General features: G+C 39.2%; 1 protein-coding gene across 10 annotated transcripts in view; it reads left to right on the forward strand.

Annotated features, from left to right (window-relative positions):
• The first annotated feature begins 4,356 nt into the window (after positions 1-4,356).
• Positions 4,357-26,837, forward strand: part of LOC143988215 (uncharacterized) — a 191,110-nt gene continuing 168,629 nt past the window's right edge. For all 10 annotated transcript variants that reach the window (XM_077487602.1, XM_077487607.1, XM_077487608.1 and 7 more), the window contains exons 1-4: positions 4,357-4,525; positions 18,045-23,102; positions 24,854-24,982; positions 25,399-25,518. In XM_077487602.1, coding sequence (XP_077343728.1) covers positions 4,471-4,525; positions 18,045-23,102; positions 24,854-24,982; positions 25,399-25,518 — 5,362 coding nt within the window. In that variant the 5' untranslated portion in view covers positions 4,357-4,470. The remainder of the gene's footprint in view (positions 4,526-18,044; positions 23,103-24,853; positions 24,983-25,398; positions 25,519-26,837) is intronic.

Here is a 26,837-nt window from a genome sequence, read left to right on the forward strand (position 1 = left end):
TAAACGGCCGCTATGAGCGGCCGTTTACCGTGATCCGTGATGCGACCCGGCGGTCACGGATGCTCTCGAGTGCGCACACCTCGGGGCACGCGAGAGCAGAATTCTGGGAGGCCGTTAATTAACGGCCTCTCAGAGTTAAACAACCGCCCTGAAGCCGTTAATCGGCAATGGGCAGTTGTTAAGTGGTTAAAGCTAGATCACTAGCTATATAGGTGAGGTGAATATAGTGGTGTATACTGCAGTCAGGGCACAGACAACAACCACTACACAGCAGCAAGATAGGAAATCAGCCAAAAACGATTGGTGTGTACTGTGTTGAATATACACAGAACACCCACTGCTTCAGATGCTAAGTAACACACTACACGAAGCCGCCTCAAAGGCGGCCTTATATAGTGTGGGGCGTGCACTACACAGCCTGATCTATGATTGGCCACAGGCAGGATGCCTGTGGCCAATCATGGCTCTCCTCGCTGCCGGCGCTGCGATTGGCCAAGCATGCGGGGTCACAGTGCATGCTTGGCCAATCATGGGGCAGCAATGCACTGCGCCACCGCAGTGCATTGTGGTCCGCGCGCGCGTCACTCGAATTTTGACGCGAACGGCCCAAACGTTCGGAATTCGCCGAACGGCCGAACAGCCAATGTTCGAGTCGAACGTACGTTCGAGTCGAACGTACGTTCGACTCGAACACGAAGCTCATCCCTAGTCTTGTCTTTACTTAATGCTTTGGTAAAGTGGGAAACATTAAATTACCATAATTCTAGCTGTGCTTGCAACTCTGGAAGAAAATGAAGAATTTATTCATCAGTGGAAACAATAGTAAATATAATAAATGTATCGAAAGGGGACACTGTTAAGATACATGTATCTCTTTTTAGATCAATAAGGGCTCATGCACACTGCAGCTCAAAAAAAGCTGCTTTTACATTTATGAGCTTTTATATCAGCTTGAAGAAATGTGTACTTTTTTGGGCTCTTTTGCACATTTTTATTGAGCTTATTTGAGCTTCTTTAACATAAAAGTTTTTTTTTTTTCACAAACCCTTAGCTCATTTTCCTATTCTTTTTTTTTGTGCATGTGTGTTTTCAAGCTTCTTAGGCATATTTTCAGCTCAAAAGCTCTTCTCAAAAGTGTGAGTTTGGTGGGGAGGTTTTCTGCATGTAAGCTCCAAAAAAAGCCATAGTGTGCATTTTCCAGGCAGAAAAAAATAATAGCTCAAAAAAGCTCAAAAGCCCGTAGGAGCCGTTATCTTGAGTTTCTTTGAGCTGCAGTGTGCATGAGCCCTAAGTCATATAAAATGATCACAAATTTTATGTTTTTATATTTCATTATATTTCATACACCATACTAATAATGTGAAAGTTTAAAATCCAGGTTAAATTTTATGAAAAATAACCCTGAGTATGGTGATCCTTTATCTCTGAAGTAGCAGTGTGTCATCAGATAATGGGGGAATCAAAAAGCTTTACTTGCACAGTGACAAGGTTTCTGTTAAAGCATTTTCCTTATAGCATAGTAGAATGCATGTTTGTAGAAGAGGATTGTATAAAACTTGTTTTTTAAGTTCTTTATTCTAATTATTGCATGTCTCCAATGTAAAAACATATGGAAACGAATAAGAACAACAACAATAGTAATAATAAGTATTCCATGATCAAATTAAAAGCAAAACTACCAATCTTTCTGAATGGGGAACAGGTGTGCTATTTTTTTCACAGTATTCTTATATGTAAAGATCCTCAAATTAAAGTGATTGTAAAGACTTGTTTTGTTCTATTAAAATAACATGGTGTAGTTACCTACTCTGTGCAGGGATTTTGCACAGAGCAGCCGAGATCCTCCTCTTCTTGTGTCCCTGGCTGGAGCTCCTTCCCCACCACCCCCTCCTGTCATGTGCCCCCACAGAAAGTAGCTTGCTATGGGAGCACCCAAGCTAAGCTGCAGCTCTGTCTATCCATTCAGACACGGAGCTGCAGGTCGGCCTGCCCCCATTTTCTCCTGATTGGCTAACTGAGTTTTATTGATAGCAGTGGGAGACAATGTCACCACTGCTGTGTCTCATCCAATCAGGAGGCAGAGTCCCCAATGACTGATTTACTTGTAGACATCGCTGGATTGAGATGGGGCTCAGGTTAGTATCAGGGGTGCTGGGGGAGGCTGCTGCACAGGGAATCCTTTTTATTGTAATGCATAGAATACATTAAGATAAAAAAAAACTTTTGACTTTACAATCACTTTAAATCCATTACCAGGAATGATGTCTTGAAAAACAAAAGCAGAATTTACTGGAAGCCAACCGCAATTAATGATTATTGTATCTATTATTTGCTCACTTCTTGCATTGTAAGCTTGTACTGGTAGGGTCCTATTTTTTTCTGTACCTGTTTTGTCTGGAGGCTGTAAAGCTGGGTACATATGCTATCAGAATACATTGATCATCAGCTAAAACCACCAATTGATGAAAGTTTTCCAGCATGATCATTCGACAGAACGAAAAGATAGGGCCATGCACAGATCAAAATTCAGCCAGTCCCTGCCGAACCAGCCAAATTTCGATCCATATGTACCCATCTTAACTTGCAACCTTTCATTATTTCATGCACAGCACTTTCTAAATAAAGGATGATAATAATAATATGCGGGATGATATAAGGGTTTACGAGGTTTACCCCAAACACTGCTAAGGGATGAAGAGGCTTCTCTATTTCATTGAAAATATTGAAATTACAATTTTTTTCAGACCTGTTACATGAAAAAAGCAGTGAGGCGTTGTAGCTGACAAGTAAGAACATTCTTTCCATTTCCAGTAAATCAGTGTTTGAAGTGGAAAAAATAAACTGAAAATAAACCATAATAATATAATTTAATCCATTTTATTAGATAGCTTTATAGTAATGCTGAAAAAGATTTATTAGCAAAAATTATGGAAAAATTTACCAACAAACCTACATTTATTCACATATGTATATAATTTAAGAATTGCATATTGGGTTGAAAGTTTTATTGCCTTCACATTTTCTACTGTATGTCAATATCTCAATGCATTTTTTGGATTATATTTTTTCTTCTTCGGGAGATAAATCAGAGGTTATAGGTCTACAAATTAACAATATTATCAGAAAACTGCACACATAAGGCAAGAGTTTACCTAACTATCTAATATCCATCATACAAGGTCTATATCTATAATTTATTTATACTGGCTCACTTTCTGAAAGAGTTATACAGTACTATAGTTCTTTGATTATAGATCCGTTGTGCCACTTTGGTTTTGCTATTAATAAATACTGAGAGAGATATTGATGTTACATCCTTGGACTTATACAATATGAGGGCTTTGTATGATCTGCCTTATACATAGATGTAACGTACAATATATTTATAAAGGGTATTGACCCTCTAGATCAGGCTTTCTCAATCTTTTAACCCTAGAGGAACCCTAAAAAGGATTTTCAAGTCTTGATGAACTCCTTTCTAATACTGGTGGTCAATAGGAAGAATGTTCCTCTTAAAATGGTGCTCAGAATGCCACCCTTAAAGACAGCTAAAAATATATTTTGTGCCATGTTGCTGGCTTTGCTAAGTGATGCTGAACCTTGAACTCTGTAGGCACCATCAAAAAGGTGATTCTTCAGCCACAGCTAAAGGAACCCCTAGCAACCTCTGGAGGAACCCCAGGGTTCCACGGAACCCTGGTTGAGAATGGCTGCTCTAGATACTCTTATGCTCCATGCACCCACCCTTCCCCCCAATTATGGGATGATAATGGACTTGGTGCCTAGGTGGTGGAGTGTATGAATCAAATTGTAAATTTAGACATTATAAACTAGTTGTGCATATTATTGCCTAATGTATGCAGTTTTCTGAATATATCATTAAGATTTTGTAGATCTATCAACTTCTATTTATCTCCTAAAGAAACAGATGTATAATCTGAGAGATGTTCATAAATTGCCCCAACCCTCTGCAGATATCAGCTTGAAGATGTGAGGATAATTTGATTTTCAATCCAATAAGTAGTTCTTAGATATATAAGCCATGTAGGGGGTTTTGGGACCCTGGGAGATCAATGTGTTCATTAAGCTTTTGAATAATTATAATAAAAATAGATTAATTGTATAATGGCACTGCATTTCATTTAGTATGTTTTAAGGCATATCAAGATGAAACACATGTTTATATATATATATATTAAGTCCAATTTCTCTATAATTGTTTTCATATTAGTATAATTTGTCACAGCAATGGGTGAGTTAATGGAAAATGTGCTGGCTAGCAAGCAAGGTGTTTGGAGGCTGTAAAAATGGGATGGACAATGAGAAGTACCTGTGTCTCCTCCCTTCATACAAAGTAAGGAGAATCAGTGTGGGAGAGACAGTAGCAGACTGACACCTGTTCTCGAGAAGTCAAGGACTCTATTTTAGAATGATGTTCTGATAAGGAAGCAAGAGAACTACAAAGAAAAAATGGGCAAACAAATTCTGTGGATTTATGTTATCTGCTGTATCTTGGCTTTGAGTGGTAAGAACATTTATCACATTTATCTTTGTGTGAATTGTTTTTTAACACAAAATTACTAATTATTAATGCGGTAAATGATAATAGTAACATTTTGAATAATGTCAGCAGCTTGCAATTATACTATCTTTAAAAATGTTTTCATTTTTTTCATTCAATTAATTTTTTAGTTTTTTTAGTCCAAAATAGTTTTGAATAGAGCAAGGAAGGTTGAGAGCCTCTGTTTTGTTTACTGTCTGTCCCCTCTAGGTTTATTGACTCAATTTCTTTTTAGTGACCAGTATTCCCTAAACAGAAGGTAGCAGAAAACTCCCCAACTAGAACACAGCAATAAAAACCTGGCAGAGGTTCTCGCTCTTCTCTGTTCTTTCCAAAGCTATTAAAAACATGTTTATGCTGAAGTTCTGCTATAACCTTGCTTCTCAAGTAGTGAAAACAACTTTTGCAGCAGTCCTGTCATGATTCAATCATAAGACAGAACCTGGAAAATCCAAAGAGCTGACCGTTTTTTGCTGATTTGCTGTTGGTTTCAACTGATGCAGATGTTAGCTGACACCTCGCTGCTCTGCTGTATTTTGGGTGTAAGCTTATAATAAGCATCAGGGGAAGATTGGATGTGCAAGCAGAATCCTAATATTCAAAGGTACTGCTAGGTCCAACTTAAAACAGGAATGAGTAAGTTACCTATGCATTCATATTTATGTTGTGGTGCAAGACAGAGGAATGTGCATACATACATTTAGAATGTAAAAGTTTTTATAATTGTCAGCTAAGTTTGGCTAGATTGTTTTTTTTTTGTTGTTTTTTTTTTCAAAAAGTGCCTTGGGGGTTATTTACTAAAGGAAAATCCACTTTGCACTGAAAGTGCACTTGGAAGTGCAGTGGCTGTAGATCCGAGGGGGACATCCAAGGAAAATAAAAAACAGCATTTTAGCTTGCACATGATTGGATGATAAAATCAGCAGAGCTTGATTTATAGTGACTGCACTTATAGTGACTGCACTTCCAAGTGCACTTTCAGTGCAAAGTGGATTTGCCTTTCGGAAATAACCACCATTGCGTGGTTAGAGATTGAAATATGCTCAATGTTTCAAAGTGAACAAGGGCTAGGCTAAATATTAGTCCCTATGTAGGTTCTTTAGTAATCCAGCCTTGTGGCTGATTTACTGAAGGACTGGGGAGACTGTTCACATAACAGAGGAAGTTGAATGCAGTTACGTGCAAGAAAAGATGATCCTGTTTTTTTTTTTTCCTTTTTCCTTTCTTTGTACGATATTGTGTATTCCAATGCAACATTCTGTAGTTAGTAAATCATACATCATTACCTCTGGATTTGTTTTGTGGTCTCTAAGGCTTTTATTATACATATCAATTACAGCCTAGTGCACACGTGCTGAATATCAGCTGGTATTGGCCACTGGCTGTAAGCGCAGACCGGTGTGTTCTGGCGGGGGGCAGAACACAATAGCTCAGTGGGGAGGTCGCTGTACTAATATGCATATATAGTACAGAGAGCTCCTCGCAAGCTACTCATATTTTTTTGTCCAGACTGCTGAGTTGAATGAAAAAAAAATAATCTGTCAGTGTGTACCAGGCTTACCTCTAGAGTCAACAGTGTAATGAGTAAAGCAGCCAAATCTAGTCCTTATTACTAGTCATTTTTTTACCACTATCCCATTAGGTGATGCATGAACCTTTGTACTGTCTACAATGCACACATCTACATTCTTAACAGGTGTTTAGCTACCATAGCATTTTCATGGTACTAAGCTAACGGACCAGCTCTTCTGGCTTTTACACAGACTTAGCCCAGGGCAAGACAGTAAAACTTCTATTGTGTCTCCGAAGTCTATCAGTGAATACAGTTTAAATAAACAGTGCACAACTGAGTTGTGTCACTGAAGTCTGTCTGTGATAACAGCTTAACTAAGCAAGCAGATAGTTACATAGTTACATAGTTAGTCAGGTTGAAAAAAGACACACGTCCATCCAGTTCAACCACAAAAAAAAAAATATATATATATATATATAATTATCATACCAGCCCATATACCCAATTCTATACCCACAGTTGATCCAGAGGAAGGCAAAAAACCCCAGCAGAGCATGATCCAATTTGCTATAGCAGGGGAAAAAATTCCTTCCTGATCCCCCGAGAGGCAATCGGATTTTCCCCGGATCAACTTTACCTATAAATGTTAGTACCCCGTTATATTATGTACACTTAGGAAATAGTCCAGGCCTTTCTTAAAGCAATCCACTGAGCTGGCCATAACCCCCTCTGCAGGGAGTCTATTCATGAAATAATATATGCAATAATATTGTGAATTTTTTTTTTTATATTGCTGGCTTTAATTGATTGTTGGAATAACACAAGTGTTGTGTAGACTGCCATGGGTGACTCTACTAAAATGATTTCACAATGCAGGGACAATTACATGTTTCATTTTATGTTCTAACAGTGCATTAAGCTTATTTTACACTTTGGAATAGTTTTAAAATGGAACAAGTACCCAATCCATAGGGCTTTTCATGGAAAGTATATAGCAATCCATCTTGCAACATCTCTGGCTTTAATCAGGTTGTATCTGATGTCGCAAAGGATGTTAACAAGCACTTTATACTAAAAGAAATGCTCATTATTTTGCAGGGACATTGATAGCAAAGGAAAGGGTAAAGTACTACCCTTGCACAGATGTCACCATTGGGTGACACACTAGATCCCAGAGCTCATCTCGCATTGTCTAGGATGGTGTATACTCCTTGATATCTCTGAGGACACCTAGTGCAGATGAGAGTTGTGTTCACCTTTTACTTAGCTTAAAGCCCTGTATACGAGGTTCGAATGTCGGTGGACATCGGCCGGTTAAAAAAAATTGAATTATTCTACATTCAGCCTGTTTGGCCGGCTTCTGTCAGATGAGCATGCAGGAAAGCCAGCTCTCAGCCAATGGTGGAGAGCGCTGATTGGAGTATTCTGGTGGGGGAATTTCCCAGGAGCTGACAGTTTCTTTTTCAACCTGCCTGGGTCTACAGACTGAACCTGAATCTGCTCAATAATCACCCTGTATATAGTCACACATACCTTCTGAGCAGAAACAGTGTACTTTAGGATTAGACTGGTCACGTATGTACCAGAATTTCAGAAGATCCTGCAAAAATATTACAAAAGTTTGATGAACATTAAGGAAATTAACAAAATGATTTCTTATAACCAACAGAAATGAGAGACTGGTCAAAAAAGTTTCACCACTTGTTACAAAATCATTCGCTTGCATGATAGTTATCAGAAAATGCCATTATAATGAATTTAAAAAAAAGGTAAATTACAGTGCAATAATTTAAATGAAAATGAAAGTGCTACTGTTCAGAATGTAAATGGACTGAAACAATGACACATTACCCTGACATAAAATGGTAAAAAAAAAAAGTTTTATTTTGTTTGTGAACAATCATTCTGATAAAATTGTCATACATTTTTGTAATTTTTTTTTCTTTTTTTTTTTCCAACAAAGATTATTGAAGTATATTGGAGCATTACAATACATTAGTCATGTTGATGAGACATTCAACCAGTATAATAAGGCAAAGTATAGTTGTTGTATAACATAACAGTACAGAAATTATATGAATCCCTTGGGACCTTGGCTTATCGAACATTGCGGGCTTTGTAGCTTCAGAAATTATTGGGGGAACTAAAAAGGGGTAAAAAAAATGAAGAGGTAACCATTAAACATAGTGTGGAGTGTATAATTAACCATTAGACGTTGGGTGGGTGTGATTGCTTTCCTGAATTTTTAATGTGCCCCATTGTTTTTTTCTTTTGACAGTGGTGGAGTTGAAGTGTAAATTGGGGTTAGTTACCCACAGTGCATGGAGTGAAGTCTGCTGGGAATTGTGAGCCTTGCCGTTTTCTTAACTTAGGGGTACGTAGCGGGGTGGTTCCAGGATACAGGGTGAAAAATTGGATGGAGGGAGTGCGAGCTGTGATGGTTCATGCGTCGTGGCAGGCTATACTGCTTTTGTGGTAGGAGTTTAGGGAGGGTTTCTTGGGGGATGGGAGCAAAGAGAAAGAAGGGGGGGGGCGTCCGTGATTGGGATCTTGTAATTTTTGTAAAATTTTATCATTCCAATGAAATCATTCCATTTAACACCAACTTAAAGCTAATTAGGGAAAGAAATCTCCAAGTGAGAAACAGATAAAGAAAGAACATACAGAAAATACTGTATACTTGTGCCAGATGTAGGAAATGAATTCAGGCTATTTTTATAGGTTGACTTTAATCTCTTAGTCATTAGTTAGCTTTGCTGTTTAAACAAGGTATAGCATGTGGTGTACAGTGGAAACTATAGGGTATTAAACATAGTTTGGTTCTGCGAATCCGCTGCGGGTTCCCTCATCGCATGCCTCCCAGCAGCAGTTCACACTGCCCTATGCGAACTGCTGGGAATGTCAGTGAAAAGTTAATGACACCCCCAGATCAGTTTGCATATCGCAGTGCGATCTGCAAACTTGGACAGGAATTGGATCGCATGGTGTGAACACCCATGCAATCCGATTCTGCTGCGGACCAAAAAAAGGGTCCTGTGGGAGTTTGGGCTGGATGCGATGCTAATTCGGCCATACTATCTGTATGGCTGAACTCGCATCGCACAGAGATCTGATGTGATTTGCACTGCAGTGCAGTGCGAATCACATCCGATCTCGTCACCGCAGCAGTGTGAACCCAGCCTTAGGTTTGGATTCACATCTACGCATGTTGCTTTTGAGCGTTTTTGCTGTGCTTTTCGCGGCGCTTGTCGCGTTTTTGGACACACGTTTTTACTGCAATTTTGCCGCGATTTTGCTGTGTTTTGCTTTTTTTTTTTTTACACTGTGGTTACTTAGCAACCAGATGTATACAGTGAAAAAAAAAGAAAACAAAACGCAAATTGCGGCAAAATCGCAGTAAAAACGCGGTAAAAAGGCGGTACTTGCGTTTTTGATGCAATTCCATTGACTTCTATTACATGCAAAACGCTGCATTTTGCATAAAAAAAAGTCCCCAACCTTTTCCAAAAACGCAGAAGCACAGAAATGCATTGATGTGAACATGTTCCATAGGAACCCATGTTAAAAAATTTCCATGCATTTCTGCAAAATGCAAAATGCATCAAAAAACGCGTTAGTGTGAATCAAGCCTTAGGCTGGATTCACACCTAGGCAGTTTTAGTGCTTTTTGCATTTTGCAGATTTGCACTACAGGACGTGTTCCATAGAAAACCATGTTAAATGGACTGTAGTGCAAATCTGCAAAATGCAAAAAGCACTAAAAATGCATAGATGTGAATCAAGCCTAAGTACACTCCATCAGACAATTTTTGTCCAACTTTCCACCAACAAATGTTGGATGGCAGGCTAATAAATTTTCAGCGAACAACGGTCTGTTGTCAGATTTTCGTATTGTGTGTACACAACTCCGTCACACAAAAGTCCAAAGTACAAACCCGCATGCTCGGAATCAATGCTCTCCAAACACAACATATTTTCTAAATTAAACAGGATCCCATTATTCATTCCATATATTTTATGTACAACTGGGAACCATAGGGCAAACTTAAAGTGTATTTCAGATAGTGTTGGGAGGTAGGTGTCTCTATTGGGAGGAGTCACCATCTCAGCTTTGGTGACCATTGTCACAAGGACAGGAAATTATGGGAAATCTTCCCAAGGGATAGAACTATTCTAATGAAAACCTTCTAATAGAGCATACAGTCACTTTGGTTCTTACTTAAGCATTTACTTGGACAGTAACCTACCCTGTTTAAACCCCAAACACCCCCCCCCCAAGAAAAAAAAAAGTTGTCTTTGCATAAATTTTAATAGAATTCATGCATTTTAATCTAAAACAGCATCAAAAGCTTTAACTGGAGCCTGGAGGTGGATAACAGAACTGAGTTTGAAGGTTTGAAACTCATAATTCTAGTATAATAGCAGTAGTGTTTATATAAATATATATATTAGGATTTAGTGTGACTTATTATGAGATAATTCCTTTCTTGTAGTTGACTACATCTCTATTCAAGGATGAGGAGTCAAGTTTATTTAACCTTCTTCGGTGGTTAGGACACCCACAATGGGAACAAATACACCTCAAACCAGTATATCTTGAAGGACACTGATTTATGAGAAAGGCAAACAAGAATATCTGTAAAATCTAGTTCAGCGGTCATGAGCACAGTTATTTCTTTTCAACACGTTGGGTGACAAAATAATCACGGGAGTCATTCTGCTCACGCAAAAGAGATTATTTAAAAAATAAAAAATAAATTTTATGAAAATTATTTCATGAAAATGAATAGCTACTAGGCTAGAAAATCAGAAGTTACCATTTCTTTGGGAGATAATAATAATATTAATATAATAAGTCATCATTGTTATAATTTTTCCTAGAAAAATTTCTAGAAATTCTATGATCAGTAAGGGTCAAACTCACTACCATATTAAAATTATCATTTAACATTTGAATAAACGACAATGGGCTTCATCCACAAAGCAGTATTTTCCTCTTTAAAATTTGCAGTAAAATATCTCATAGCGTTTTTCAAAAAGTTTTTTTGCCATTCACAGAAAACACTACTAAAATAAGACATGCAGCATTTCCTCGAAATAAGTGGTATTTATCTCATGAAACCATCTGGTATTTTATCTCATGTGATATCCAGTGGAATTGATACAGTGGAATTGAATTAGAACCCCTGTCAGTTTAACAAAGAGGTTAAATGGTTTAAACCGTAGCAACATGCCAACTCACTAAATCAGTGCAGTCCCTGCAACATACAGTATTTTCTCCGGTCATTTCACCAGATTTTTAAGGACTTTTTTTGTGACTATACACGCATATGCACTATATTGTCATATGTATTTGGGCGCCTGCCTTTACATGCACATGAACTTTAATGGCATCCCAGTCTTAGTCCATAATGTTCAATATTGAGTTGGTCCACCCTTTGCAGCTATAACAGGTTCATCTTTTCTTGGAAGGTTGTCCACAATGTTTGGGAGTGTTTCTATGGGAATGTTTGATCATTCTTCCAGAAGTGTGTTTGTGAGGTCAGGCACTGATGTTGGAGGAGAAGAGCTGGCTTGCAGTCTCCGCTGTAATTCATCCCAAAGGTGTTGTATCAGATTTAGGTCAGGACTCTGTGCAGGCCATTCAAGTTCCTTCACCCCAAAACTCACTCATCCATGTCTTTTCTGCTTTGCTTTGTGTACTGGTGCACAGTAATGTTGGAACAGGAAGAGGCCATACTCAAACTGTTCCCACAAAGTTGGGAGCATGAAACTGTCCAAAATGTCTTGGTATGCTGCCACCTTAAGGGTCCCCTTCACTAGAACTAATGGGCCAACCCCTAAAAAACAACCCCACATCATAATCCCCCCTCCACCAAATAATTTGGTGGAATGGACCAATACGTTTGGCACTATATTGTGGATGAGCAAGTTTGAGGTGGAGAACCTTGACTGGCCTGCAACACTGTCCTGATCTCAACCTGATAGAACACCTTTGAGATGAATTAGAGTGGAGACTGCGAGTCAAGGCTTTGCGTGTTTTGACCTGAGTTGGGAGTTATTCAGAGTAGAGCTGGGTGACTCACAGGCAGCATCACCAAGACCTCCCACTTCTTTCCAGAATGTTCTGGTATTGTCTGGACAGAGAGGTGGAGAGGGGAGGTGGAGCTGCTTGGAGTGTTCTGAGGAGCCTTGGCCAATCTGGATGGGCAAGGAGCAGGTCTCCTTAAATACCCAGGGTCAGCACAGCTGGGGGTGGAGTTCCCCAGTCTGGGGGGTGGTAACCTTGGGTCTGGGCTTAAGTGCGGACAGGACCCTTCTCATGACACACAGAGGTGTCCTGGACAGGTGGTACGGGAGAAAGAGAGGACAGCAGGAGAGCAGTGCCAGGCAATGTCCAGGAGAGGAAAAACAGGTCGCAGCCAAGAGGGCTGGTGAGTGACACATAGTTGGGAGAGGACTGGGGAGGCATGTCTGAGAGGACTGGGAGAGTGCAGTTTGAGATGGGTGCAGAGCCAAGGGAGTGGACTGTGGTGGCACGGGCAGTGAAGAGAGGCAGCTGCAGGGCCTAAAGAGGTGGTACTGGGAGCAGTAGCCACATGGACAGCTAGCACTGGGACTATCTACCATTTTATCTACACTAAAGGCACCTGCAGTCTCTGTCTGCAAAGGAAAAATTTACCTTAGGCCTGGCTGAGTCAGTGTCAGGCCTAGGCTACAAATCAGTGCTAGCTGGTCCGGGAAGTGCAAGCAAGTGATGTGTTGGAGGTGTTGAGGAGAGATAGTCTGCAAGCAAGTAATGTACTGAAGTTGAAGGTTGGAGTTGTATATACCAGAGGTGTATATAGTTGGTCTCATGTATGTTTTCTGCAATCCGTTTTTAAAGGTGTATTTTAAAGGTGAAAATACAAAAAAGAAAGGACCTTCGCGCTACTACGTGGAAGAAAAAATAGGGTATATAAATACCTCTAAAAATAAATCAATAAGACCAAATAAACAATAAAATATAATAAGAAAGTGCACGTGCAAAAAAAATGCAAAAATGCAGCAAGACGAGATAGTGAACACAAACTACCAAATACAGTGATATACAAAATAAAGTCCTGCGCAAAATATACCAAAATAATAAGTCCTGAAATTGCTAAGTGCAAAAAAACGTGTAAAAAATTTCAATAGTGTAACGAAATAGTCCATATATTCGTAAACACCAACAATGAGAAATGGATGGACAAACGGTGATAAACAATCCCAGGGCTCACACAACTCTCACCTTAAAAAAGGAAATTCAGGCTCATCACAAATTCTGCAAATATCTCACTTCATTCCTCATATTCAGTCATCAGAAGGATCCTTTTACTGTACCAGATAGAAGACCATTTCTATATCCAGCCACTAGAGGGCCATGATAACTCATATAATGTAATGATGACCCAAACGTGATGATTCGTGATGGATAGCTCAAAAAAAGAGGAGGAGGGGGAAGAGAGAGACAGAGGAGACTCCAATAGTGTAGTATATTAAAAATAAAGTAATCAATTTATTGGTAAAGTGATAAAATCGGACTCTCACATTATAAAGAATAAAAACCACACAGCAAGAGAAGTTAAAATGGTGGCGTGGCGTCTTCCGCCAGTCCTACTGTACTTCCGGTGCGTCCTACGGCCACTCCCTACGCGTTACGTCATACCACGTGACTTCTTCATGGGAATCTTCATGGGGACCCCATGAAGAAGTCACGTGGTATGACGTAACGCATAGGGAAGAATTTACCCCCTTGCTGACCAGAGCACTGCGTCGATTTAACTGACAATTGCACGAACGAGCGACTTGGCTCCCAAACAAAATTAATGTCCCTTTTTTCCCACAAATAGAGCTTTCTTTTGGTGGTATTTGATCACCTCTGTGGTTTTTATTTTTCACGCTATAAACAAAAAAAGCGTCAAATTTGAAAAAAAACGCATTATTTTTTACTTTTTGCTATAATAAATATCCCCAAAAAATATTTAAAAAGACATTTGTTTTCCTCAGTTTAGACCGATATGCATTCTTCTACATGTTTTTGGTAAAAGCGATTATTGATGGTTTGCGCAAAAGTTATAGCGTCTACAAAATAGGGGATAGTTTTACGGCATTTTTATTGATAATTTTTTTTTTTTTCTAGTAATGATGGCGATCAGTGATATTTATCATGACTTCGACATTAAGGTGGACACATTGGTATTAATACAGAGATCAATGCTAAAAAACTGCATTGATTACTGTAAAAATGTCACTGGCAGCGAAGCGGGTTAACCACTAGGTGGCGCTGTAGGGGTTAAGTCTGTCCTAGGGAGTGATTCTAACTGTGGGGGGGGAGGGGCTGTGTGTGACATGTCATTGATCAGCGCTCCCGATTACAGGGAGAGATGATCAGTGACAGTGTCACTAGGCAGAATGGGGAGATGTTTGTTTGTTTACATTAGCATCTCCCCGTTCTTCCCCACGAGACGATCGCGGGTATGTCCATGAGACCTGTGATCGCAGTCACGCAGCTCCCAGCGGGCTCTTAAAGGACAACGTACAGGTATGTTAATCTGCTTGTACGTGCCCTTTTGCCGCAGTATGCGTGAGGCGGTCGGGAAGCAGTTAAAGTGAAAAATGTATTCAAGTTGAAAATGGTTGCAATAAAAGCATAGATGGAAATGAAAAGCATGAAGAAAACAGAGAGGTTTTGGCCTCACAGGGCTAATATGTTATGCAAAATGTTATGATGAAGTGCTATGACGCTTCATCATAACATTTTGCACATAATATTGGTGGACTTTTACATGATTGATATGATCTGTATAAAAGATTTATTGACTTATCTATTCATCATCCGATATTATTCACTATATGTATTTTGTAGTGTGGGGTCTTTATTTTTGTGATCACTTATAGGAACTGTGTATATTTATTAAAAAATACGTGGCAATTATGCATGGTTGAGACGTTTTGGCTTGTTCTGCACTCATTGTTTATATACTGTATACAGTACAGTGAAGTAATAGATGAAAAAAATGACTAATACATGACTAATAAATGAAAAAATTTACCTATCTCCAACCCACTGTCCCCTACATGATGCCCCATTCTGAGAGAATGTTCATCTATATCCCCTTTGACAGTTAGCAGCCAAAACTGTGTATGGCTGTCAGCTGTTGTTGACAGCTCATATCCCCACTAACTATCAGAAATCATTAAAAGTGCTTCCCAATCACATGATCATTGTCAGTTATGGTATAATGCAGGCTGGAGGCTTACATTACTGCTTAACACTGTACTGTAATTCCATAAAAAGTATTTAAAAATACTAAACTTGTTTAATTAATAAACTTATTAGCAAGTTTTAAAAACTACTTTTTTTATGTGTCTGTCCACTTGTCAGCTCTTTTTATTAAATTGGTTTACCAAATAAAAGCATTATATACCAAATTATTCAGATACAAGAGTTAACGTTGTCAAGTTAACTGACATATACTGTTGCTGCTAAATCTGACCAGGCAAATTAACAGGACCATTGCAGCACATATACAGTGGTGTGAAAAAGTGTTTGCCCCCTTCCTCATTTCCTGTTCCTTTGCATGTTTGTCACACTTAAGTGTTTCGGAACATTAAACCAATTTAAACAATAGTCAAGGACAACACAAGTAAACACAAAATGCAATTTGTAAATGAAGGTGTTTATTATTAAAGGTGAAAAAAAATCCAAACCATCATGGCCCTGTGTGAAAAAGTGATTGCCCCCCTTGTTAAAACATACTATAACTGTGGTTGTCCACACCTGAGTTCAATTTCTCTAGCCACACCCAGGCCTGATTATTGCCACACCTGTTCACAATCAAGGCATCACTTAAATAGGAGCTGCTTGACACAGTAAGGTCCACCAGAAGATCCTTAAAAGCTACACATCATGCCGAGACCCAAAGAAAATCAGGAACAATTGAGAAAGAAAGTAATTGAGATCTATCAGTCTGGAAAGGGTTATAAAGCCATTTCCAAAGCTTTGGGAATCCAGCGAACCACAGTGAGAGCCATTATCCACAAATGGCGAAGACATGGAACAGTGGTGAACCTTCCCAGGAGTGGCCGGCCGCCCAAAATTACCCCAAGAGCGCAGCGACGACTCATCCAAGAGGTCACAAAAGACCCCACAACAACGTCCAAGGAACTGCAGGCCTCACTTGCCTCAGTTAAGGTCAGCGTTCATGCCTCCACCATCAGGAAAAGACTGGGCAAAAATGGCCTGCATGGCAGAGTTCCAAGGAGAAAACCACTGCTGAGCAAAAAGAACATCAAAGCTCGTCGCAATTTCTCCACAACACATCTTCATGATCCCCAAGACTTTTGGGACAACATTCTGTGGACCGATAAGACAAAAGTGGAACTCTTTGGAAGGTGTGTGTCCAAGTATATCTGGCGTAGAAGGAACACTGCATTTCATAAAAAGAACATTATACCAACAGTAAAATATGGTGGTGGTAGTGTGATGGTCTGGGGCTGTTTTGCTGCTTCAGGACCTGGAAGACTTGCCGTGATAAAAGGAACTATGAATTCTGCTGTTTACCAAGAGATCCTGAAGGAGAATGTCCGACCATCTGTTCGTGTACTCAAGCTGAAACGAACTTGGGTTCTGCAGCAGGACAATGATCCTAAACACACCAGCAAGTCCACCACCGAATGGCTGAAGAAAAACAAAATGAAGACTTTGGAGTGGCCTAGCCAAAGTCCTGACCTGAATCCTATTGAGATGTTGTGGTATGACCTTAAAAAGGCCGTTCATGCTCGAAAACCCTCTAATGTAACTGAATTAGGACAATTCTGCAAAGATGAGTCGGCCAAAATTCCTCCAGGACGCTGTAAAAGCCTCATTGCACGTTATCGCAAACGCTTGGTTGCAGTTGTTGCAGCTAAGGGTGGCCCAACCAGTTATTAGGTTTAGGGGGCAATCACTTTTTCACACAGGGCCATGATGGTTTGGATTTTTTTTCACCTTTAATAATAAACACCTTCATTTACAAATTGCATTTTGTGTTTACTTGTGTTGTCCTTGACTATTGTTTAAATTGGTTTGATGTTCCGAAACACTTAAGTGTGAAAAACATGCAAAGGAACAGGAAATGAGGAAGGGGGCAAACACTTTTTCACACCACTGTAAGTTCGATGTTCAGAAGCCAAATTTTGTCATAAAATGTATGGTCTTCAGCTGATCCTCTTCACGGTGTCTATTTCTTCTATGTGCCATTGAAGCCCTTATAAACATAAACTAGATACAGTATTTCTGCTGTAAGTATGTGCACAGCACAAACTATAGTGACATCTTCTGGGTGAGCATGACAATTCAGTTAAGCATAGGTTATAATTAAATAATGTGCTGGTAACCCTTTAAAACACTGGAGCTAATTTCATCCAAGAGGAGCTCCCGTCCGTCCTATGTAAAAATGAAGAGTCAGCAGCTACAAAAACTGTAGCTGCTGACTTTTAATTAACAGCCACTCACCAGCCCCATGATCCAGCGCTGTGCTCAGCTCCGGTGTTTTCATCCTGTGTCCAATCTCCCCGGCATCTCTACCATGGGAATCCAGCTGTGACAGCTTAGGGCTTCACAGCCGGGTTCCCCAAAAATATATACAGTATATGCAGTATTTACTCAACAGTATAAAAAATTTTTGTCATTTAGTTAAATATTTAATGTTTTAACAGATAGAAGGGTTGCAAATCTAAATCAAATCCAGAGGCAAAAATGAAGATTACATAATCAGATCCAGTTTATAAATCATTCTAATGATGTCACTGTTTTCTTATTCTCACTAGCAGAATCCACCAACAGAACCACCATGGCATCCATTTATTCAAAATCTACATCTGAAGATACCTTGACCAGTAATGATATTGACAGTATCAAAATACTGAAAGTATAAATATTAATTTATCCTCATTTTTTTTTTTTAGATCCTACTGCTGCACAAACAGATACTACAGATTCTAATCCAACAGATTCCTCTACAGTAGATTCAGAGACTGCCATAACAGATGTTACATCAACCAGTGATAATATCAGTAGTGAAAGTCCAACTGCTGGAAGTACAGATAATGAAACAACTACAGTTATCACAATTACTAATGCAGCTGATAAAGAAGTCTCAACTAGTAGTGACATGTTTGATACAAGTACCAGCCCAGAAAAGTTGACCACAAGCGGTGGACCTGACATAATTACCAGCACAGCAGAAGAACCAACGACAGCAACTACCAGTGCAACAGAAGTACCACTTACAATCTATGGCACGTCTGGTACTAGCACATCAGAGGCTTTGACAATGTGGGAAACATCCAACTTAACTACAGCTAAAGAATCATTCACAACTGATGATACCACAGATGTAAGTACCAGAACGGAAGGGCCAGCTATAACTGGCGAAACAATTGACATAACTACCAGCATAGAAAAAGTAGCTTCTACAACTAGTGACACACCTGATGTAAGTAGCAACACAGTAGAGGAGCCAAATACAACCGGTGACAAATCTGACATATCCACCCTCACTGCAGGAGTATCAACCACAACCAGTGACACGCCTGACTTAACTGCCACAAATTACTACACATCTGTTACTTCCAGCTCAGTCAATGAACCAACTACATCTGCTGATACAGCTGACCAGTCGCCCAGCACAGTAGAGCAACCATCAACATCTGGTGACTTAACTGAGATAACTTCCAGTATGGCAACTGAACTAGCTACATCTGCAGGTACAACAAAAACACCCATAGACACATCAACTGCTGAGACATCCCAGACCACTGAAGAAAGCACATTTGATTCCATCACTTCTAATGCAGTTGATCAAAGTACATCTATTAATCCTGAACCAAACACAACTGGAGAAATAAGTACCCCTGATATAATTTCTAGCACAATACTAGATATAAGCCCAACTGACAATGGACCTACCGATGGCACCACCTCCAGTTTCATTCCTGAGATAAGCACAATAGATACTGTAAGAAGCAGTCCTGATGTTATCACTACTTTACCTGTAGACCTAGGCACATCTACAGAAGTGTCTACAAGGGATGTCACTAGCAGTGACATATCAGAAAAAACCTCTACAAGAGAAAGTTCAAGCTCAGTCAATGAACCAACTGCATCTGCTGATACAGCTGACAAGTCTTCCAGCACAGTAGAGAAACCATCAACATCTGGTGACTTAACTGAGATAACTTCCAGTATGGCAACTGAACTAGCTACATCTGCAGGTACAACAAAAACACCTATAGACACATCAACTGCTGAGACATCCCAGACCACTGAAGAAAGCACATTTGATTCCATCACTACTAATGCAGTTGATCAAAGTACATCTATTAATCCTGAACCAAACACAACTGGAGAAAGAAGTACCCCTGATATGATTTCTAGCACAATACTAGATATAAGCCCAACTGACAATGGACCTACCGATGGCACCACCTCCAATTTAATTCCCGAGATAAGCACAACAAATACTGTAAGCAGCAGTCCGGATGTTATCACTACTTTACCTGTAGAGCTAGGCACATCTACAGAACTGTCTACAATGGATGTCACTAGCAGTGCCATATCAGAAACAAGCTCTACAAGAGAAAGTTCCAGCTCAGTCAATGAACCAACTACATCTGCTGATGCAGCTGACAAGTCTTCCAGCACAGTAGAGAAACCATCAACATCTGGTGACTTTACTGAGATAACTTCCAGTATGGCAACTGAACTAGATACATCTGCAGGTACAACAAAAACACCTATAGACACATCAACTGCTGAGACATCCCAGACCACTGAAGAAAGCACATTTGATTCCATCACTACTAATGCAGTTGATCAAAGTACATCTATTAATCCTGAACCAAACACAACTGGAGAAAGAAGTACCCCTAATATAATTTCTAGCACAATACTAGATATAAGCCCAACTGACAATGGACCTACCGATGGCACCACCTCCAGTTTCATTCCTGAGATAAGCACAATAGATACTGTAAGAAGCAGTCCTGATGTTATCACTACTTTACCTGTAGACCTAGGCACATCTACAGAAGTGTCTACAAGGGATGTCACTAGCAGTGACATATCAGAAAAAACCTCTACAAGAGAAAGTTCAAGCTCAGTCAATGAACCAACTGCATCTGCTGATACAGCTGACAAGTCTTCCAGCACAGTAGAGAAACCATCAACATCTGGTGACTTAACTGAGATAACTTCCAGTATGGCAACTGAACTAGCTACATCTGCAGGTACAACAAAAACACCTATAGACACATCAACTGCTGAGACATCCCAGACCACTGAAGAAAGCACATTTGATTCCATCACTACTAATGCAGTTGATCAAAGTACATCTATTAATCCTGAACCAAACACAACTGGAGAAAGAAGTACCCCTGATATGATTTCTAGCACAATACTAGATATAAGCCCAACTGACAATGGACCTACCGATGGCACCACCTCCAATTTAATTCCCGAGATAAGCACAACAAATACTGTAAGCAGCAGTCCGGATGTTATCACTACTTTACCTGTAGAGCTAGGCACATCTACAGAACTATCTACAATGGATGTCACTAGCGGTGCCATATCAGAAACAAGCTCTACAAGAGAAAGTTCCAGCTCAGTCAATGAACCAACTACATCTGCTGATACAGCTGACAAGTCATCCAGCACAGTAGAGAAACCATCAACATCTGGTGACTTAACTGAGATAACTTCCAGTATGGCAACTGAACTAGCTACATCTGCAGGTACAACAAAAACACCTATAGACACATCAACTGCTGAGACATCCCAGACCACTGAAGAAAGCACAATTGATTCCATCACTACTAATGCAGTTGATCAAAGTACATCTATTAATCCTGACCCAAACACAACTGGAGAAAGAAGTACCCCTGATATAATTTCTAGCACAATACTAGATATAAGCCCAACTGACAATGGACCTACCGATGGCACCACCTCCAGTTACATTCCTGAGACAAGCACAACTAATAATGTAAGAAGCAGTCCTGATATTATCACTACTTTACCTGTAGACCTAGGCACATCTACAGAAATGTCTACAAGGGATGTCACTAGCAGTGCCATATCAGAAAAAAGCTCTACAAGAGAAAGTTCCAGCTCAGTCAATGAACCAACTACATCTGCTGATACAGCTGACAAGTCTTCCAGCACAGTAGATAAACCATCAACATCTGGTGACTTAACTGAGATAACTTCCAGTATGGCAACTGAACTAGATACATCTGCAGGTACAACAAAAACACCTATAGACACATCAACTGCTGAGACATCCCAGACCACTGAAGAAAGCACATTTGATTCCATCACTACTAATGCAGTTGATCAAAGTACATCTATTAATCCTGAACCAAACACAACTGGAGAAAGAAGTACCCCTAATATAATTTCTAGCACAATACTAGATATAAGCCCAACTGACAATGGACCTACCGATGGCACCACCTCCAGTTTCATTCCTGAGATAAGCACAACAAATACTGCAAGAAGCTCTACAAGAGAAAGTTCTACGTCTGCGATAACTAGCACCGCTGCATTTGAAATAAGTTCAGATTCTGGGAGAACTGTTAATCCTACATCAAATGGTCAAGTCACAAATATGCCGCTAGAACAAAATACCACAAGGAGTATAACCTCTGGCAGCATCACTGCCACATCTGAACTAGAACAAAAGACAACAGAAGAAAGAATGCCTTTTATAACAACCAGCATACCACATGAACTCAGTACTACTGAAGAAAGGCCTAGATCAGCCACCACAAATGCTGACATCAACATCAGTAGTAGTGAGGTAAAAACAACAGCAGAAATACTTGTAACAACATTACAAAGCACTGTTGAGCAAACCACTAGCATGATAAATCCTACTACTCAGCCTGAAGTTATCACCACTGGAAACAGAACTACAGAGACTATTATTACAGGGGAGACTAGTGTTAGCGCTGGACCTCAGCTAACTACTACTATTCCTGCATTTGCAGTGACAAGTCTTGCTTCTCAAACCAGTACTTCTGAAGAACAAACAACTAAATCTGAGCTTGAAACCAGCACACCTGAAACACCTTCTGCAGTTGTTACTCTCACCAGCACACAACCTCAGACAAGAACAACTGGCATCATTACCAGTAGCACGTCTGAGTCAAGTTCAGCTCAATCTACAACTGAAAACACGAAAACCCCTGAAATCTTTAGTTCAACTGATCAGACCACGCCACAGGTTGTCAGTTCTACAACAACTCAGATCACCACTACATATATTCCTACCACTATAATCTCCACACACACCACAGAAGCAACCGCTACATCCACTACCATTAACCCTACTTCAACCATATTATCCACTAGTACTACAACCCCTAGACCCACAACTACAGTAACCTCTGTGGGAATTATAAATCCTACTACTCAGCCTGAAGTTATCACCACTGAAAACAGCACTACAGCAGCTATTATCACACAATCTCAGACAAGAACAACTGGCATCATTACCACTACCACTTCTGTGCCGAGTTCAGCTCAATCTACAACAGAAAAGACAGCAACCTCTGAAACCTTTAGTACAACTAAACAGACCACTCCACAGGTTGTCAGTTCTACAACAACTCAAACTACCAGTACTATAATCTCCACACGCACCACAGAAGCAACCACTACGCCCACTACCACTACCATTAAACCTACTTCAACTATATTAACCACTACATCCTCTACCAGTACTATTAAACCCACTTCAACTATATTAACCACTAATACTACAACCCCTAGATACACAACTACAGTAACCTCTGTGGGGATTATAAATACTACTGTGACAACATACAAACCCATGACAACCTCCAATGGACCACTTTCTACTTTAGGCACTAAATACACAAGTATATCTACAGCTTCTTTGTCTTTAATGTCTACATCACCCTGGATAAATTCCACAACTCTGGCCATAACAACACAAGGTGAGTATGTTGCATTTTAATATGACTTGAGACATACAGTATTTTTTTATTTTTTATTCCAGGCTGATATAAAGGCACACAATAATGTAATTCTGATTTAATAATACCATATTAAATGCATTTATTACAAATAGTGTAAGTACTTGGATATTATTTGGTATCAGCTTTCTGAAAGTTTAGACAGAGAGAGGGAGAAGCAGCATAGGGAACCAATCAGTTGTGCTATAGTGCTCATGTGTTAACTAGAGAAAGGCTCATAGGAGGAGAGAGCAGAGTGAGAGAAAGAGAGAGAGGGAGATAGAGAGATAGAAATAGAGAGAGAGATAAGTCCATCAATCCTTCTGTTTTTTTAATTGTATTGCAACTGTACTGTCTGCTCTCATGTGGTAAAGCTCTGCACAAACGGTTGACGCTATATATATCCTGTATAATAATATTAATCTGCTCCATTGCTCCTTCATTAGCCAGCCACAGGGTGGGGAGGGGACAGTGCAGACTGCCTTTGTATACTGCTATACTGCACTCCTGCCTTTTTCTGCCACAACCACCCCAGTGACTGGTTGCCCCTAACATCCAATGAAAAAACAGATTAAAAACTGACATCCATTTTTCGTCCAATCGATTTTTTTGTTGGATGATAAATAGGGCTTTCATCCATTCAAAAAAAACAGATGTTGACAGAAGCAATGAAAACCGATGTAAACGGATGAAAATAGATGATCACTCATTGTCATCTGTTTTCCCATTAGAATGCTTTGATGTCCGTTTTTCATCTGTCAACGAATGGAGGCAAAACAGACAAACGGGGCTTGTATGTGTGAAAGGGGCCTAATGCCGTGCACACACAATCAGAATTTCCGATAGAAAGTTTTTCCGTCTGGAAAATTGAGAACATGCTCTCAAATTGTTGCCGCCGGGAATTCGGCCAGCTAAATTCCGATGGAGCATACACACAGTCGCATTTTCTGATGAAAAGCTCTCATGGGTCTTTTGCTGGCCAAAATTCTGTGTGTAAGCAGCATAAGAGAACACAGCACTAATTTCAAAGAAGATGGAGTTTTCTGAGTAGCAAAGGTAAAACAGGCAACTAGTAGAATCTGCTTTTAGGCAGTGCATTCTTTTTTAAGCAATTAAATAGGGTAACAGGTTCTCTTTAAGACCTATTCACACACCTTGCATCGCAGTTAGTGCACTTTATGCACATCAAATGCTCTTAAGTTGTTGTGTGTTGAATACATTTTTTAGCACATTGCATTCACGTTTTTCTTTTTTTTTCACAGCAAAAACCAAATATGTTTTTTTTTTTTTTCCACATAAAGACACTTAGCAGCACATTGTAATGTACACACAGCATGTTCCGTTTTCGAGCAACCTACATTAACACAGCCTATTGGTGTGAAGTAGGACATTTGGACTCAAGACAGTTTGCCTTGTCCTTTAATTGGGGCTGCATTGAGCCACACAGAACAACAAAGCACAATGCAAGTAGGGTGAATGGCCTATCGTAGGGTCAGGAGTGCCTCATCCTGTGGCTTCCAGTTAGTAATTCTAGAATTAATTTTTTGCCTCAATTAGATTTATTCATGGCTAAAATGGCTTATTCCATAAGACAGTAGAAAATATTTAGATTTGCAGCCGATGGAAATAAACTACATTTTCTGAAAGTCTTTCAACCTACGCAGAAAATTTTTATTTTGTTACACACTATCTAGTAAAATTTCCTAATGTTTTCTAATGCTTCTTTCAAATAGCAATTATTGCTTGCAACCTGCTATGTACCAACGGTCAATGCTACATCGATCCTGGAACTACAAACCCTGTGTGCCGTTGTAACAGTGGCTTTACACCAGACTCATCACAGTCTGGTAGGATGTGCATTGGTAAGTTATATAACATAAACATATTACTCCATTTTTCATGGGATATGTGTTCTTTTTTTTTTTATTATTCATGGCTATATAGTACAGGCAGGCAAAGCATAGTTTTATCATTACTTATGGCAATAGTAATTATTGTTTTTTGTTTTATTTTACTCCTTGCTATATTTTATATCTGTGTTTTTATTTTTATTTATTTATTAAAAATAGATAGATTGTTTTAAATTGTGTCATGGATTAAGAATAACCACTGTATAGAGATGGCTGAAACAAATGTCCACCTCTTTTTTCAAGTCAAATAAGGCCAGTCTGGCCTGTAGAGGATTTGTGCAGAATGGTTTGCCTGTATGTAGTAAATGTATACGAGTGACTGGCCATTATTATTATAATATTCAAGCCAAAACAATCATGTCTTACAGATATCAATGAATGTAGCCAACAGCCATGTGACCAGATCTGCTCCAACACAATTGGTTCATACTCATGCTCCTGTCAAGATGGGTACTCTAAAAACACAAGCAACACAAATAAGTGCATCCGTAAGAATTACTTTTTACTTTTTTTTTTTTTTTTCACTAAAAGTCATGAATTTGTTAAGATTGCTATCAATGGTATTTTGATGGTACTTAAAGAGTAACTCCACTTTTGTTAAGAAAAATCCAATTGTTTTTATTTGAAATGATCAAAAAACAATAAATACAGAAAGGAATGTTGTACAGACAGAAAGCAACAAAAGCGATAAACAAATTGTAGCAGGGATTTTAACAAACTTTTTGGCGGTGTTCTATCTTTTATTATTCTGAAGAAATAGCGTTGTTTGCTGTGTCCATGTGGAAAGTAAGTGTGTCCATGTGAATGGGAGTGACGTTAAAATTATCAATCAACTACTTGTAGGATTGTAATGAAAAAAAGTGTCAGGGTCTGAATCCTTTTAGAAATGATTAACCCTTTGGGAGTATGTCACCAGAATTGAAAAATGCTTGTTGTAGAGGATACGAGGGTGCCCAAAATCAAATGTGTATCTTAGTGTAGACTTCAGGGAAAATCAATAAGATAATAAAACAAGCAGGGAATCACATTTCTGGGGTGAATGCCTCCAGGCTGCCATTATAACTTGCATTTTACAGAAAATTACAGAGCTGCAGCTTGAAAAACAAAGGTAATTGTAAGAATTTTATATTACAATAAGGCTTGTGTTTTTTTTTTTTATTGGCAATATTTTTTCCCACAAAAGTGGAGTTACCTTTTAAATACATCATTTTCCAAGTTGTTTTAGTGGATGTTTATTTTTTCACATTAAGGTGTTATTGAAATAAAGAAAAATACAGTACAAAATTGAAAAAGAAGAACAGAGAAAATGTTGAATGGATAACAATGGATGTTTATATGTACCAAATGGGGTTAGTTTGCTAAAAGAGTAAATGGTAAATGGTCACTTAGCTTAGCAAAGAAAGTGTAGCAGTGTTCACTTTGAATACTCAATCATGTGCAAGGTTAATAAAAAAAAAACTGGATTTTTCCTTGCTTGTATTAGTGTTACCAAATTAAACAAAGCTTCACTGCTAACCTAAGTGAACATTTAGGCTAGATTTACATTGCTCTTAGGGCAGTTTTCATTGTCCTTTCACATACAGATGCAGCAGATACATGTGAACCAGACATATAGGATATTAGATTTCTACTATAATTCACTTTCTTGCAGCCAAATGCAGGAGTTTGTCTGTATGAAAACAGACAAGTGTGAAAACTGATTTCCCACCTGCTACTTTTCTTCGTCGGGTGCACTTCTGCAAAGGAGGTTGTTCCTGTGTTGGACACATACAGAATATAAAGTGGCCGCATTTCAAAACATTCCAAG

Source organism: Lithobates pipiens, unplaced genomic scaffold, assembly GCF_037356315.1.
Source record: "Lithobates pipiens isolate NorthernLeopardFrog02 unplaced genomic scaffold, aLitPip1_a1.2 Scaffold_18, whole genome shotgun sequence".
In the NCBI taxonomy this organism is placed as follows: domain Eukaryota; kingdom Metazoa; phylum Chordata; class Amphibia; order Anura; family Ranidae; genus Lithobates; species Lithobates pipiens.